Raw genomic sequence first — 17,926 nt, 5'->3', positions numbered from 1 at the left:
TGTACGAACTGTTTCAATTTATCTACAAACTTGTTTGGAAGGTCCGATGTGACAATTAAATAACAGTCAAATAGTTTTTTCAAATTTTCAATAGCGCATGGCTAAAATTGATCTTACTTGGAAACGTTGGAGTTAAATTTGAATCATTTTATACGTTAGGGTTAAATTTACACTTTGTTTGAAACGTTAATGTTAAATTTGGTCATTAACGCTAAGTTAAATTTTAAGGGGTTTGAGTTAAAAACCAACTTCAAAAGACTTTCGGTCACTACTCAAATTACTAAAGTCTACATTCTCTCTATAACAAATAATAATAATAGGCGCCGATCGACGAAACCATATGAATTATATTTGGAATTTGTCTTTTTTTTATATAGTTTATTTCTTAATTAATTTAAAATATGCTCGTACTAGCTAATAGCAACAACTCATTACAATTTTATCGAACACTAATAATTAATCAACTAATAACAAACAGCTAATAACAACATCAACCAGCTAAATACAACAGTTAACAACTAACATCAATAGAAACAACTATCAACTAACAAATGAACCAAACATGTCTATATTACAGTAAATTATTATAAGCACCCGGTTCTCCATGTCAAATAGAGGACCTTCCATACATATTTTGACACGTGTAATATGGATCCACATATATTATAAGAGGCCCCACTATTTTAATTATTACGTTGGGTCACAATACACATGTCCAAATGTCACTTGGAGGTCATCCGAGTGACATGGAAGACCCGATGCTTAATATAAGAACTCATCTATTACACACTCTTACCCCTAAACATAATGCAATCAGTGATTTGAAGAGTGGGTAATACATATCATCTTCAACAATATTCTGCATATTCACTCCTTATTTATTATTTTATTATTAAATTATTAAGTATTCTTATATTTACCAATAATGAACGGAGAGAGACTTCTCAATAATAAATTTATTAATAAAAAATAAAATAAGAAGTTGACTAAGAGTGGAGAGACTCATCAATAATAGAGAGTGAATGAAGGCTCTTAGTTATTTGATGAATGACTACGCTATTGGGGTTGGTTTTTAACTCAAACTCTTCAAATGTTATCAGGCTCAGACCGGACCGGTCGGTCCGACCCTGTCCGGTTATTTGAATGAGTAAAAAACTGGAGAGACCTTATTACGGTGCGGTATTCGCGTCGCCCACGTCGTGCGGGGGCGCCCCTTACCCAACAGTTAATTGATTGCACCCCCTGCGCGTGAGAGAGCATTTTTCCTAGTAATTAGTTAAAGGCTTGTAAATACCATTTACTTATAAACTAGTTAAGTTTCTCATTTCTTTCCTATGTGGGATGTGAATGCTTAATTTTCTTTTATCTTCCTCCAAACCATTTTAAATCGTTCACTTTGAGCATCAACTTCTCATTCATCACTTATCCGTTTTGAGTTTATAATATATTTTTAAAAAGATCTCATGACATAGAATACGTTGATATATTTTAATTTATTATGAACTTAATTTATTCGTCATATATTTAAGACTCAAATTAACAAAAAAAAAAAACAAACCAAATGTGTTTATAATTTATTTTGGATATATATAATGTATTAAAATAATTTTAAATTAGTTATATATATTTAATACAGAAGTGTTCACATGGACCCTAATGACCGCGGTCAATTTGGTCATTCACCATTAGATGTAGGCTGATTAAAACCCTAAGGTGGAGATTCAAAGCATCCTAAGGCTTAGATTTAATCAGCCTACATCTAACGGTGGATGACCAAATTCACGTGGTCATCAGGGTCCATGTGAAAAATACTGATATTTAATATATATAAATATAAATATTATTTATTTATTTATTATGTCATCCGGTTCGACCAATCCGAGCCATCCAGTCCGACCAAGTGACCCGTGACCCAGTTACCAATCTAGTTTGATGTCATGTCTAGTTCTGATAACATTGCTTAAAAGCCCAATAAATGAGTCTCTTGGATGATGCAATTTTATCCTGATTGGGAAACTTGAAAATCAAGAGCCGATCAAGCTTTTTAGACAAGTTGAAGAGACAAATGATGTATTAAGACTTAGGGGTGTTTGGTTGCTCCTTTTCAGGCTTCTTTTGCCTTTTCATTTCAAAAGGGAGAGTTCTAGGTGTTTGGTTAGTGACCTCCTGTTTGCCTTTTGTAATTGAAAAACAACATTAGGTGTTTGGTTAGTGATCTCCTGTTTGTCTTTTACATCCGAAAAGCAGCTTTTTACAAAACAGAGAATCTCTGCTTTTTGGAAAAGCAGCTTTTTCCAACAGCAAACAGTAAACCGTAACAATAAACAGCAAACCGTAGGTAAAACAAACGGGCCCTTAATTGCTACATCGAACCTTTCAAACATCAATGGTTAGACTTATTTGTATTAATACTAACTTTCTCTCTCTTACCATAAATAAGAGCAAATTTGAGCAAATTTTGTTAAAAAGTGCATTGATAATATACTTCATAAAAAAAAAAAGGGTAAGAGCCAAATTTAAACTAATGTTTCAGGCGAAGTGTAGATTTAGCCATAACGTATGAAATTGTGCATTTTATCCTAATGTTTTCAAGCAAGACATGTTTGATTGTTATTTAACTGTCATATCAGACCTTCCAAACAAGTTTGTCGATAAATTGAAATATTTATATTTTTTTATAACTATATTAATAACATAGTAAATATTTTAGACAGTTTGACAAAAAAAAATTATGATTTAATATGTAGCAGATTTAATTTTTAGCATTTTAACTGAATTTTTATAATTTTGTTAGTAATACGCTAAATACTTTAAAAATAATTGATATTTGGAAGGTTTGAATGATGGTTAAATATCAATCAAACCAATTTTTTTTCTAATTTTTGACAATGTGGGCTAAATTAACTGCGTTTGAGACTTTTGAATTAAATTTATATCATTTTATATATATTCCTTTTAAAATATTAAAGTTATAAAAAATATTAAATTGATAATTCTAAAACGATATCTATTTGAGATCGGATTCCGGTGAGAGAGTAGTAAAAGTGTACGTATGGGCCAACCCTTGTTTAAGCCCAATTACGGCCTTATAAAAAAAGTTTATAACACAAAACAGAATTTAGTCTCTTAAATTGAGATCAAGAAAAAAAAAATGAACAAGAGATTTGGAGCAGCGGCGAAGCAGCCTACCGGAACACCGTCGCTAGGATGGTCATGTGTTGTTGTAATCGTTTCTCTTCTCGCCGGCGCCTCCGTTGTTCACAACATCTATAAGCCTAACCTTGTAATGAAATTCCGTTGATTTTTACTTTTTAATTTGGCTTGTAGTGTTGTTGTTTTTTCATGCCTATGAAGTGTTTGATAAATTGTCTCAATGAACTGAATTTTGCAGATGCTACCTCCTGTTGTTGTTGAAGACGATGATGCGCCCAAGAAGAAGCAAACTGAATCTTGAAAGGGATAGTTTTTGGGAATATAAAATTTCTTTGAGTTTTTTCTGATCTTGGATCTTTGTTTTCTTGGTCGAATGTATTATTGGGCAGGTAACCCAATGTATCCATATGCTTACTGAAGTTTGAGTCTATTTAAATTGATGGATTTTGATTTTGTTTCAATAAAATTACCGAAATTATTAGAAACATTCAGTTCTAATAATTATTTGTTACGTAACATTTCTTATATACGTGGATAAATTATTAGAAGCATTCAGTTTTTTATGTCAAATGTAGAACATAGGTATTTTGTCACGTTTAATATGGATCCACCTATAAGAAACACCACTATTGTTTTTTTTTATTAAACGGTATAACAATAGCCGTGTCTAAATGTGAATTAGGGGTCCTTCAAGATATACGAATTATTTTAATTTCTTTATCCATATAGATTTAATACATGGATAAATAAGAAATTGATTTTTTTCTATTAAATTTATATGAAAAAATAGGGATAATGTACAAAAATACCTCTAACATTAGCAATCACGAACAATTTTATCTCTAACGTTTAAAATGATGTAATTTTTCCCCTATCGTTGATTGGTAGCTAAGAGTAATTTTACTTCCATATTCGCAAGTTTGATCAATTTCAAATATCATTATTATAAAACATAAATCTTTTGCTTCTTATCATGTACTAGTTGCCTATACGCTGGATCTAGAAAAAAAGATTTAACTTGTTTAATTTTTTTTTTTAACATTTTCTATTATTTAATATTAAAATTGAAGGTTAATATTTTTAAATGCAATAAAAATATTTGATTTTTTTTCCAATTCATATAAAATATTATATGTTTTTTAATATTTTTCAAAAAAATGCAAGTCTGTTCATATGGTTCTGATATGTTATTAAGAGCATTGCAAATGGTTGGAGGGTTGCACACCGCCGAACTAATTCACATCACCAATTTCTAATAAATCTATCCGCAAACTATCTTCTACAAAAAAATCAATGGATCTCACATATAATATAATATATTTTTTTTATATTAATCAATTAATCTATTTTATAGTAATAATATAATTGATTATGAATTAATATTTAATTTATTCAATTGAATAAGTGAATTTATTTATTTTGTGCAAAGTTTAACAATCAATTGGTGCAATTTTATTGTAACATATGATAAATGTATAAAACATATTGGATTTTTATGAGAATATGAAGAGTGATGTATATATTTTGTCATTTTTTTAATTATAAATACACTAAAATCTCTATAAATTAATAACATTGGGACCGAGAAATTTTATTAATTTATAGAGATATTAATTTGTCAAATATAAATTTATTGAACTGTCCAATTCGGGACCAAAAGAAATAATTATCATGTGTGTATATCACATGTCAAAAATTGTGCATGTGACAAAAATAACAAGTCGGTTAAATTGTTGTTCAAAATGAGTTAAATGTCACATATAGGAATACTTCAGGGGAAATGATACCACATGAGTAAGATGATAAAATTTTGGATACCGCGACACGGAATAAGCCTTTATACCTACATTTATTTGGGTAAATTACATATGTGGTATACGATTTTTATCCTATTTCACATTTTGGTATACAACATTTACCCAATTTCACTAACATGGTAGATATGTTACATTTATTTAATCCAAAAATTCAATTTTCCCTTTAACTTTTAAATACCTTTTATTTTTGTCTAATTGCATTCAATAATTTTTATTTTTATATAATTGCATTCAATAACTTCGCATTCTTATCCAATTGTATTAAATAACCTCATCTTCTTGTCAATTGCATTTAATAATAATAAGACTCGAATTGTCTTGTGAAATTTCAAAAGTTTATAGTAATTTGTCTATTTGACATTTTCTTTTTGACACGTGACGAAACGTGTTTCCCAATTTAGGTATCCAGCAATCTCTATTGAGAAATAATGAGTTGTTAAATGCAATTAGATAAGAATAAGATGTGATTTTGAAACTTGTAAATGTTTAAAGGATATTAAAATTTTGGACTAAATACATGCAACAGATGCATTAGGCCAATGATAACTGAAATTTAGGACTAGTTTTAAAAAATCATTGAATTTTATTTTGTTTTGAAAATGTTATTGAACTTTCATGTATATTTTAATAAAAATAAAGGGTTAAATTGGTTCTTTAACTCCCAAATCAAATTTTGGATGTCTAACTCAGTCTAAAAACTGGTTATTTTAAAGGGGGGAAAGTCGTTGTAAGATCAAGCTTGTAATAGAGAGAGTATATGTAATGGGGAAAGAGCGGAGGAGAGTGTCTAGGCAACCAGGAGTAGTGGTGAATGAAACATTATAACGTCTACTGCCCCTGGATCTCGACTTGGTGTAAAAAACACTACAGAAGGCAGAGCCGTCTTAAACATTTTTTAGGCCCTATGCTATTATGTATGATTGGTGTAGATTGTTTGTATGCTATTAATGTGAATGTTTGTCCATTTTCTTGTCCGGTTTATGAATGATCTCTAATCCGTAAATGTGTCTCTTGCAGATATTGTGAGGCATAACTCTTAGTTAGCTTACCTTCGGGGAGAAAAGTAAACGCCACACGATGAGTTGACCCCGTAACATTTACATTACAGTTCCAAGCAATTATCTAAAATAAAAGTATTTTTTTTACTCTGTGCTGATCATGTTACTAATTTTGGTAGACATTATGGGTACTTTGTTTTTGACAAAGTAACAATTACTTTACTATTTTGGTTAAATTTTCTATTTAATACAAAATGCTGTAATTTTGATTACTATCAAATTGGCAAATTAAGATACTTCACCCACTCTAAAGACAAATCTTTTTCCTTTTTTTTTTTTTTTTTGTATCGATGTTCTAAATAAACATTTTTGAACAATAATGTTCATTTGGTCAGTGACCATGATGTTAGATTGAAATTTTGGAATAGAGAAATTAACTAATTAAATACTCCTTTCGTTTCATAATAATTGTTGTTTTAAGAAAAAAATTTTGTTTCAAATTATTTGACGTTTTACACTTTTCAATGAGCATTAAATGTGCTTTTTCCAACTTTGTCCTCATATAATAAAATGAAAGAAATTTGCAGAGAAATTTAAGCATTAATTGTAAGAGGGTAATAAAATAATGTTTAACTACTTTTTAGGCTAATTAATAGGTTTCTTAATATGTGTAGAAACCTTAAAAGACAAATACAAATAAAATGAAACAGAGAGAGTAAGCTATAAATTTCTTACATTTGGTTATATTGAATTTGATTGAACATTTCAAGTCAATGATGGAATAAGTAAAGAGATACAAAAATAACTTGCCCATTTGATTATGCTGATGTCAAACCGTGTTTTTGCCAATTTGAGACGGGAAAGAATATATTGATTTACTTTTTGATTGTGTTCGTATTTATGTGGCATTTTAGAAGCATTCTACATTCCGTATACATGCCCATTTCACTTTTAGTACCCGTTTGAAAACTGTGTTTCAAAAATAACACTTTCCAGTATCTAATTTTAATTCTATTTCGTTGCAGTGTCCATTCCCATTCCTATTTCCATTTCCATGCAACATAGGTTCATAACATAACCTAATAGCGTTATCAAACCAGAGCCGGATGCAGTTATTATAGACAAAACTGGTCAAGCATCAAATACTAATTTCTTCCATTTCACAACATTTTTTTTGCTGCACTTCCATATAAAAACTTAAAAACAACACTCTCTCAGAAGAGGGAAAAGACATAATTTGACTTTCTTACTTACCTAAAATTTGGAGATTGACACGATGATCATTTTTCTTAGCATTTATGTCAAAAATACCATATGTAACATATATTTATCCTAACCCAATTTTAACACAAAATCTGAAATTATTACCTCTATCTAAACTAGCCCTTGCAGTTTCTGTCAGGCATATCACCTATTCTGTGTTAACTGATGCATCATCATCCATGTCAGATATATATAATCCTCCCAATTCCTGTCGAGCCAATTAACGGAGAGTAGGGTGCACGCCTAACGGCTCTATTAGTCACGGGCTATATTAGCAGAAAATTACAAATCCCATGCTAATTAAGGCCAAATAGAAGTATAAAGAAAAAATTAAGGCATACAAAAACCAAAATGTGGCTTTTGTCTCCAATCCAAGGAAATATTAGAACTTCGTAATCATAAATAAGAACACAAGATTAAAGGGCGGCCCGGTGCATTACGCGTCCCCGCTAACCGAGGGTCCGGGGAGGGGTCACACCACAAGGGTGTATTGGGGGCAAGCCTTCCCCAAGCCAATTTTACTTTTTGGCAAGAGGCGCTCCCTAAGACTCGAACCTGTGACCTCTCGGTCACACGACAACAACATTTACCGTTGCGCCAAGGCCCGCCCTCGTAAGAACACAAGATTGAACCAAAAAATTCTCAAAAACTTGCCAATTCATGCATTGCTCTAATTCAAATTTTTCTTTTCAATGGTACAAATGAGTGGATCATGAAACAACTTTCTCCATAAAGGTGAACATTTCTGACACGATAACTGACACCACACGAATGACACACAGAATGACAGGATGATGGTTTTTCTTGCATTTATAAATTTTATATATATATAGTTACATACCACAGATTTGACATGATAACCGGAAGTGTCACAGCGAAAGGTGGATTGCCGACAGAGGCAGGACAATGAGCAAACAAAGCTGGAATTAACTAGCCTAAGTGACAGATGTGAGACAAAAAAACTGCTCGAGGGAGAAGAGTAAATCAAAGAGATCAGAAAACTGAAGAATCTAACAGTTTTGGAGGTAGAATGCACTGATATTAATTGAAGTTTAGGGCCTGTTTCGCAAAGGCCGTTGAATTTCATTTTCTTTCAATAAAAACAGTGAATTTCACACTCGATTTCAATAAAGCCATTTCGGCCAATTTATGTACAAAAGCACCATGTCAAACATGTTTTACTTTTATGGTTGAAGTGACATACAGTCAACTTTCTTCTGTGCTATGTCAATATTCCATGAGTTTTTGCATACAAATTGGCCGGAATGACTTGATTGAAATCAAATGTGAAATTTAGTGACCTTTCTACAACAGACCCTAAACTTCAGTGACAGTCAGTTCAATTTATCCCAACTTTAGGACAATTTCGTTCAGTATACAATCCTCACGCGACATTTTGCACCCAAGATCACAGAAAACATTAAATAGATAAGATTAATGGCATTCAAAACCACTGAAAATGGTCTCAAACCGTGCAATGATGCCATTATTATCGAGCCATGTTAATCTAGTAACAATCAGTCACACAAGTCAATGCTTGCTTGTGCATCAAAATTAGCAATGCTGGAAATCTAAATGCCAATATATTCTATAAAGCATTTCACGCCATTGAAATAAATTGGACAATCCGCAAAACAATATTGAAACCTGGCATCGAAGCGGTCTTCAGATCTTATTATTGCAGTGTAGCTTCAAGGAAACAGTGTCATGTTCTTCTGGTATGTGATGAACTTCTTGTAGAAAATTGGCAAAAAAAGCACGGATGGTAAATTATTGCCTGCCAATTCAAATAGCCGCCTGCAAAACGAGATTTGGTATGATCTCACAATAAATAAACCGATAAACCACGTTACAAGATCTCAAACTATGTATTGATCTCTTTCAACAGCTAATTGTGAATGAAACTGAAAAGAGCTATCTACCAAGCTAAAAGCTCACCTGTGGCACATGTAAGCCTCGAGTTACTCATCTGATAAGCTGAGTAAGTAACAAGAGTCCACGTCGTTCAGCTACCACCAAATGCTTTACTAAAAGGGCGGCCCGGTGCACTATGCATCCCCGCTAAGCGAGGTTTAAAGAAAACTTGAGCCATATAAATTTCTGCAGGAAGAAACCTAATCCGCGACATAATTATGAAATTAAAAATTTTGTAAAGCAATCATCATTATCGTAGTAGAATTTAGTAACTGAAAATGAAACAATTTCTACATTTTCAAGGTGAGAATACCAGACATTTGTAGCTCTAGTCAAACAGCAATGGAGAAAATAATAGAAGAGAGACAGATTATGATGTGAATTTTGATGATGTTCAATTCGACATACTTGAAAGTAAGAAGCACCGACTTCAATGAAATGCAGGTAGTTAAATTAGCATTTCAAACTAGGAACCTATGATGAAGATTCAAAAAAGTCTGGATAGGGTCTCAAAACTTGCAATCTGGAAGTTCTATATAACAGTGAGAAAAATTGAACATGAATCAGAAAAATGAGCCTTGAGAAAGATGAAATGTTCACACAGGTTAATACCAAATGTGACAGTATTTGCAGATTATACAATGCAGCAATAGGAAATTCAGAGGCAAGTTTGTCGACTGAATTTCATTATCAACTTGGCATGAACTCTGTACATCTCCATCAATGGGAAATAAATTTACAGCCAATGCTTGTTTATCGACCGAAAAAGATTATAAATTTTAAATCTTGAAACAGCATTTATCCCTCTGTATCAATACTATCATCACCAGATGGAATCTGTATAGGCTCTGACAGTGAAAGTCGTCTGGGCTTTGCTGAGCCTGCTTCCACAAGCCCTTCTGATGATAAAGTTAATGGAGCAGATCCTGATGATGACCCCAGAAAACGTCGAACTGGGGAATCAAATGAAGATGACGTTGAGAGATTGTATGTGAATATTCCCATAGGGTGATCAAACTTGCAGCTTGGACCAAACTTGCAGACACCGTATCGAGAGTAGAAGATACACAAAGGTTCACCCTGTTATATTTAAATAACAGCTCTATCAATCTTATTTGATTAAAAAAAAAAAGTAGCAACTAGATCCAAGTAAAACGCTTTTAAAATGATGTATTTTTCACATGTATAGACATAGATGTTGTGAACATTAGCAGACTCACAAGAAGGTGAGTGGAAACTTTCTTTTATGAAACAACAATAGATGTTTTACTATAATCTATAACTACCTATAGTAAACCAAATCTCCTTTTCTAATTCTTCCCAGACTATCAATTAATAAGTTGGTATATGAATATGTCTGACGCATCCACAAAAGTAGCGAAATTCAATAATTTTTTGTCTTATTGCCAGAGAGGACAAGCTATATCAGCAAAGGACTATCCTGAAGAGGCTATAGAGTTTTAAGCATGTGAACTATCAAAAGCATTGAAAAGAAGGCCACTTCAAACAATTTCTTTTAACATTATATTAGAGAGGGCAAGTAATTTGATCAACAAAACTTAATGAGAAAGTTCGGACATGGATTCTTGAACCAGATCCATTGAATGAACTGAAGCCATCCTGTCAGTGTAACTGAACAGGGGTCCAATCACTTAAAAGAATGTAGTTCTGACTTGTAACATGGAAAATAAATTTAAAAGAGAAATCATAACAATTTGCAACATTTTTCAGCAACCAACTGAAAATGACCCGCAACTATAATAACTTAATAAGTGGCTCAAAGTAGTTTATTATTGCAAGTCTGACCACAACATGACAAGGAAATTTCACTACGTGCCATGATTGCTTACGACAATCTAATAGAAACAAAAAAAATATATATCATTGAGAAAAGAACTCACTGGACGTAAAGGGAGGCCTATAGGACTCAAGACACAGTCTGGAGCAGGAACTAGCCTTTCTCTAGGGTGATGGAACTTGCAAACCGCACCAAACTTGCAATCACCAGTTTTCATGTAAAATTGGCATTCAGGCTGGCCAGGTCTCTCAGGGAAAACATTCTCCCTTTGCAATGTGTAGAATCCTACAGGGACAGAGCCAGAACGGAATGGAGAAAGGGGCCCTTGAGATCCTGCATTCAAAGATTCGCTCTGGCGTGAGGTTCCATACATCTGACTGTTTCCTGCTTGATGCTGACCCTCTGGAGATGAAACTGAGCCCATCTGACCCTGGAAAATTGGCATCCCGTAACCATATCATCCTTCTCATATCTCACATTTTCCATAGAGCACAAAATCAATGCAACCGACAGATATAGAAAGCTTAAAGGTTATGTATGAACTGCAAAATAAGAGAGTAGACCGCAAACTAAAAAAAAAAAAGGATCTTCTGCCACTTGTTTCTTCTACAGATGCAAAGTAAATATAAAAATGGCCCCAAAAGACAAATAGAAAGGTAGGTTACGTACATTCATTAAAGCGAGTGTGCAACTTAGTTCCTTATGAAATAGAAGATGAAAAGAAGATCATGGACAGTGTATTTACAGATGTCCCGTACCTTAAGACATTATTTGGTGCAAGACAGTCTGAGATTAGTTCAAAAGTATACAAAATGGCCATAGTATACTTAAATGTGACGTTTTAAAGCAAAATTTTCAGTATATAGATCAAGAATTCTGAAACTTCAACCAGAAGATTGAAAGAGACTATGTCATAGAAAACTAGCTCATTTCAACCAGGTAGAAGAGGCATTCAAAAGCTAAGGAATCATTAATTAAGAAATTGAGCTGTTTAATATATAATTTACAATTTACCCCGTTCCAGTTTCAATCAAACATTGGCATTTGGTAGCCACATGCCATTCTAAAAGTGAATTAAATCCTACAAACTAATACACTTGGCTACAAAAATAAAAATAAAAATAAAAAACAACAAATTTAGGTTCAATGGCCATCCAGAAAGTCCCCAAGAACACTCTTGCAATACCAAACCAATTGCACCATATCATTGATCACCATTAGCATCTTACCCAAGTAGAAACTAAGTATCCAGGTGCACCAAATAGGCAATCAAGTGGAGCCTTAGAATTCAAAAAATTTGAAAAAATGGATTTTAGAGCTGGAAGAACGAGGTTTATCAAATTTTTCATGAAAACAAAGAAAATCTTTACTGCCAAGGCTGAACAACATAATTCCAGTTGGAACTGAAGCCAAGTCTAGCAGATATAGATGCTAATGTAACCACATACTTAGACGATCGACCATATTAATGAATCTAATGAAGAAAAAAATGCAAAGGAAACAAATGTGCAAATGCAACTTCAACAGATAATTACCATGACACATAGACAACGATGACCTCTGTTCTTTCTCACTCAAGATTTTGCCCATTTTGTGCCCTCAACCATTATGAAACTTGCACTGTCTGTGAGCCCCATGGTTGCCATTTGAAAATGTATAATGCTATATTACTAGATCTTGGCCAACCCTGAAGGTATTATCAGCTTTAAATTTAAATGGTGGGGGAAGGGTAGTGCACAACTTTGTCCTCTATGAGGTAGTCTGATAGTCCTTAAAAGCCCCTGACACATTATTGAAGTGTTACATTGGCATCAAAAGCTTTTTTACCTTGATGAACTTGCACTTCAATGTTTTTATAAATGCATGTAAAAGTTACTTCGACAACAATGGGGCAAGACTTTTGTTGTTCAGACATGATGGTTTAAAACTTGAAAGCATAGCAGCAGCACTTAAACTAGCATAGATTGAGGGTGCTTTAGTATAATAGCTAGTCTCTCTTATCATAACAGCAAAGTGCATCAAATCTATATCATTACTATTCAAGCAAAAGCACAAGGAGTTTACACTGTATGTATTCCAGCCTGGAACTGATACTACTCCCTGAGGTAAAATCAAAGGTGTATAACTTGAAGGAGCTTGCCAGCGTGGACTGGTAATAAAAGATGCTCTTGACCAGTTTTGAAGTCCTCCTGGGTATGATTGCTGACCAGGAGTAGTTGGAGATTGAACAGAAGGATAAACAGGGGAACCACGCAAAGGAACCACCACATTAGTTGGTTGGGGATGATGGAATTTACATGTGTTGGCAAACTTGCACTGACCAGTTCTTAAATAATAAGCACACTCCATCTCATTCTGCAGAAAGAAAAGATACTTGTTTTTAAAATTTTCCTTTACAAACACAAGATATGCAATGCAAGAAACTTGAGGTTTTTGCAAAGGTAAGACAGGCTTAATGCATTAACCAAGATCTACTTATATGGATTTTCATTATGAAGATAGCAGATGACTTGGATAAAGCAGAAGAAAAGGTTTATCTCCATTAATAATATAAATATGTTTCAAAGAGTCATTCATCATAGTAATTCTCTAAGCACATTCCACCACATTCTATACATTCTCCTGCAGAACATGCCCAATATTTTTTTACCAAATTATTCAAATAAAACAAGATAACTCTATCTCATTTGTTGAGGAAAAAGAAAGAAAGGAAGAAAGAAAGAAAGAAAGAAATCTCACCGGTCGAAGTGGATATCCCAAAATATTTAAAGATACTCTTCCAGCAATGCCAGCCTTGTCTTTAGGATGATGGAACTTGCATGTGGCTCCAAATTTGCAAGTTCCTGTCTTTAAATAGTACTGTACAACAGTTAAAAACATCATTAGTATGTCATACCAAAAGCCCATTTAAGAATCAAGAACCAAAACCACAGAGAGGATAAGCAAATTTCAACCTGAACATCTATTTTCTAGAAATATCACAGCAACATGGGCCAATAAAAGTATAAGAAACAGTATTTGTTACTTGAGGTTAAGAGTAAAAGTAGTAATTTTCGAACTCCCAATTATAATGCATTACTATCATGGCCATTGCAACAAAATTAGCAGTAAATGCATACTGAGCTACTCTTTAAACTCTGAAGCACCATTCAAATTTTAACTTTTAAATATGGTTGCGTTTTACTTAATAAGACACAGAATAACCCTCAATACCATTTGAAGAAACAAAATACATCTGAACTTTTTTTTTCTATTTTTTTTTAAAGAAAACTATTCTCAGTTTAAAACCAGTAAATAGTTTTAACAACTCGTGTAGGTATCCACACAAAAATCTAATGTTTTGCTTGATCAAGAGAAGATAAACTCCAAAATGCTTACTCTTCCAAGCAACTAACTAGAGCTCCAACACTAAATTTCTTGTCCAAATAAAAAGTTAATAAAGTAAAAATGCCTACTTTTTTCGGGAAATATTTGAGGAAAACACAATTATAGTAAGCACTGCAACATGCAGAGGTAGCTTTTCAAAGAGAGAACCAAAGATCTAGAATAGTACTTCCCTCCCTCAAACTTGCAGATAAAATCTGATGTAAAGAAGAGAGATGAAACATGTAATGATAGTAGATACATGTTCCGGCCTTCTCCTTTGTCTTTTTCACAATGGGTAGAGAAAAGAGGGAATGAATTGATAACAAAAGCGATGATTATGGTACTATAAACATGGAAGCCCAATATAACACCTGGCATTCAGGTTGTCCTGGCCTCTCAGGAAATTCCCCTTTCATCCTTGCAGCAGCAATAGCCTAAAAGTCAACAGAGTGTAATTGAAAATATTAACTCCATTGCATTACTTTAGTTCACAGTAAGCATAAAATGCTAAGTATACTAGTGAGGAAGCAAGAAACAAACATATTCATGTGAATATGTGACCATGTGCATATAGACTCTTACATAAATATAGCAGCATATAAAAGTTGTTTTACTTTTAACTTTGCGTTCCAAAAATTTGTTTAAACGTGCTGCATCTCATACCAGCTTTCTATTTGGAGGATGATTAAATCGGCATGTTGCCCCAAATCTACAAAGCCCTGTTCTAATATAGTAAGAACAATCTGGCTCTCCAGGACGCTCAGGATAGGAACCAGAATCCAGCGCTTCATTTCTCAAGTTCATTTGCCACATTGCATCTGAAATGGAATTAGTAACTGGGTTTATCCTTAGTGGCAAATCCTTGTCAAACAAGAAATAGAGAATAATGTTACCACTTTTATTTCCTCAGTAAAATCAGCATAATGTGATTGTTCTTCATAAAAAAATAATAAATCCGATTTTCAGACCAAACAAACTAATGGAACATAGAGACGAACAAAAATATAACTGCCAGAATTTTAATTCTATTTTCCCAGAAATCAAAAATAAAAATGTATAAAATAAATTCCTGCTTTCTAAATCAAGAGTTAAATAATTATCAGTCGGTGGATTGGGAAGGTCGAGTTGAATTACTAAAGAAAAATTCAAATGTTCATTAAAATAGCAAATGACAGACATCAGACAGAAAGGGAAGTAAAGGGAGAAAACATAAATTACCATATGAAAAAAATGTACACCATCTGAATTGAATTAAAGAAGGATAAAACAAAATGATAGATTGAAATGAATCATTAACTGCTTAAATAGTACAAAAGATTTGCGCAATAATCATTGCGCCTAAGGAGCTCCATAAACATAACTACATAAGAATTTGACAGAATTCATAATTTAACAATGATCAAGCAAACACATTAGTACCATAATAGTAACATAACAAGACCAACTAGAACAGCTTTTGAATGAATTCACCAAAAAGAGGAAGTGCTAAAAACAGCACCATAATAAACTTTAGCAACAGATGAAACCAAAATTCAGGAACAGAGGAGGGCAAAACTGAGAATTCAAGTCAGAGAAGCAGCATAAACACACAAAAACAAGTTTAATTCCATTTCCTACCTTCAAATGAATACAGAGCAGCAAAACACCATCGAAAATTTCATGAAAACAAAAATTCAGGAACAGAGAAAACTGAGAATTCAAGTCAGAGAAGCAGCATAAACACACAAAGACAAGTTCAATTCCCTTTCCTACATTCAAATGAATACAGAGCAGCAAAACACCATCGAAAATTCCATGAAAACAAAAATTCCTAAAAAAAATTAACAACGCCAACATATTTCATCTATGATCAAACTATAACAAAGAGATAAGGGTAAAACAGACAATTAGAACAAATTCATCACGTCGAATGCATTCATCAATTTCTTTACTCCAATTCCAAAAAACACAAACGAAATGAAATTACATTTTTGAATATACACAATCGAGAGAGATAGAAATAAACAAGGACCTTCGTTCAACGACGGAGACAAAGAAGGTCCCTCGGTAACAGTAGGAGGACCAGTACGAGACATCGGAATTCCGGCATCAAAATCCATATAGAAGATGAACTGTTAAGAATCATGATCATCCATCCTCCATCACCAAACCGTAACTCCACCACATCCAACCGGAATCTCCATAATTCCACCAATCATCCTCCCTCTCTGTTACTAATATCAAATTCAAACGCAACTAACCAGAAACAGAGAAACTAACTGCAATCCTGAAAACGTGTAAAACAGCTACGGTTTTAGATAGAGAAAGAGAAGGATTATCTTCTTCTTTCTTCGTCTTCTCCTAGAGAGAGAAAGCTGAGCTTAGATTTTTTTTTTTCTCCTTTTTGGTGCAGGGAGAGAGAAAGAGAGAAGAGGCGTTGTCTACTCTTCTCCACACAAAAAAAAAAAAAGAGGAAAAGAAAAAAAAAAAAAACGGAAAGAGAAGAAGAGAAGGAGAATGAAAAATAACCAACCAAACAAAAAAAAACACAGACACTTCTCTTTCTCTCTCTATCTCTGCTTTTCTACCCGCGTTTTTGACACTGAAACCGACCCTTGCGTTCCCTCCGTACTTCACTCGCCTTGTGTATTGTACTACTCTTACTCTCTTTACTCTCTCGACACGTAGTCATATTTTTGCATTTTCGTGAATAAATGCATATTTACTAAAGACTATGAGGAACACTATAAGGGGATAGGGGGATAGGGTTCACTTGGCGTCGGATCAGTTATCGGGATTGGTTTAAGCAATGCATCCTAATTTACTAGTAGGAATTAGAAGAGTCGGACATTCGGCTTTTGGATAGGAAGGCGGATGTCTTCGCAGGGTGGAATCCATACGGTGCGGGTTCTTTCTAAGATGATGTTTAACCACAAGGAGTTTCTCAGGACGGAATACTGACGGACTAAATGACGGGATACTTTAGGTTTAAAGGGGATGACCCCTTCGGTGGTTGGCTGAGACTCGGTTGTTGGAAAAAGTACACCTAACAATTATGGTGTTCGAGTCTTGTCATTTTCGGGTTTGTGTCAAAAAGAGCAAGTCCAAACCAACCCAATCCAAAAACTTTCGTATCACAATCGTGTTAACATGTTCGAGTTATGCATATATATTAAATAATAACTTTTAAAAATATAAGAAGATATTATACTGTTCTTAAATATTTTATGTCATTTTTACATTAATATGTTAACACTAACAACTGAAAATTCTGCTAACACATGTTGGGGGGTCATGTAATGTGTTCAAACAATTTAGAAGGTTTAGATCATATTCATAAGTAATAATTATAATTTTATTATCTTTATTAATAAAGTGACATGTAAAAAACGAGAGAATATAACAATAATTTTAAATATTTGTGACACTTCGTGTCGTTTTTGGATTAGCGTATTGATATCTTGTGAAAAGATTCTTGATCGGAGCCCTTCCTTGTGAGGCGCCGTTGGGATCTGCCGGGGACACTCCGATTGGAAGATGAACTTACATGGAAATCTGGTGTGCAAAGGGTGAAAATCACAGAAAACTCTTGCAAGAACTGAGAAGGCAATCGAAATAAGAAAAAATGCCAGTCAAGA

General features: G+C 33.4%; 1 protein-coding gene and 1 long non-coding RNA gene across 2 annotated transcripts; one reads left to right on the top strand and one right to left on the bottom strand.

Moving 5' to 3' along the window:
* The first annotated feature begins 2,970 nt into the window (after positions 1-2,970).
* LOC136206852 (uncharacterized) lies at positions 2,971-3,664 on the top strand. The gene is made up of 2 exons (XR_010676461.1): positions 2,971-3,283; positions 3,392-3,664. It is a non-coding gene; the product is annotated as an uncharacterized lncRNA (long non-coding RNA).
* A 5,983-nt stretch (positions 3,665-9,647) lies between these two features.
* Positions 9,648-16,778, bottom strand: LOC136206231 (zinc finger CCCH domain-containing protein ZFN-like). The gene is made up of 7 exons (XM_065997200.1): positions 16,321-16,778; positions 14,973-15,127; positions 14,681-14,743; positions 13,683-13,802; positions 13,008-13,298; positions 11,047-11,373; positions 9,648-10,225 (listed from the first exon to the last, which is right to left on the bottom strand). The coding sequence occupies exons 1-7, from the start codon at positions 16,406-16,408 to the stop codon at positions 9,944-9,946; spliced, it is 1,326 nt and encodes a 441-aa protein (XP_065853272.1). The 5' UTR covers positions 16,409-16,778; the 3' UTR covers positions 9,648-9,943.
* Positions 16,779-17,926: the final 1,148 nt, after the last annotated feature.

The sequence above is a fragment of the Euphorbia lathyris genome, chromosome 9, assembly GCF_963576675.1.
Source record: "Euphorbia lathyris chromosome 9, ddEupLath1.1, whole genome shotgun sequence".
In the NCBI taxonomy this organism is placed as follows: Eukaryota; Viridiplantae; Streptophyta; class Magnoliopsida; order Malpighiales; family Euphorbiaceae; genus Euphorbia; species Euphorbia lathyris.
This window is presented reverse-complemented; position numbering and strand designations above follow the sequence as displayed.

Coding starts and splice junctions, on each gene's coding strand:
- LOC136206231 (XM_065997200.1), bottom strand. CDS start 16,408: ATGGATTTTGATGCCGGAATTCCGATGTCTCGTACTGGTCCTCCTACT. Junction 15,128..16,320: donor GTCTCCGTCGTTGAACGAAG/GTCCTTGTTTAT, acceptor ATTCCATTTCAG/ATGCAATGTGGCAAATGAAC. Junction 10,226..11,046: donor TAGGCCTCCCTTTACGTCCA/GTGAGTTCTTTT, acceptor TAAATATAACAG/GGTGAACCTTTGTGTATCTT.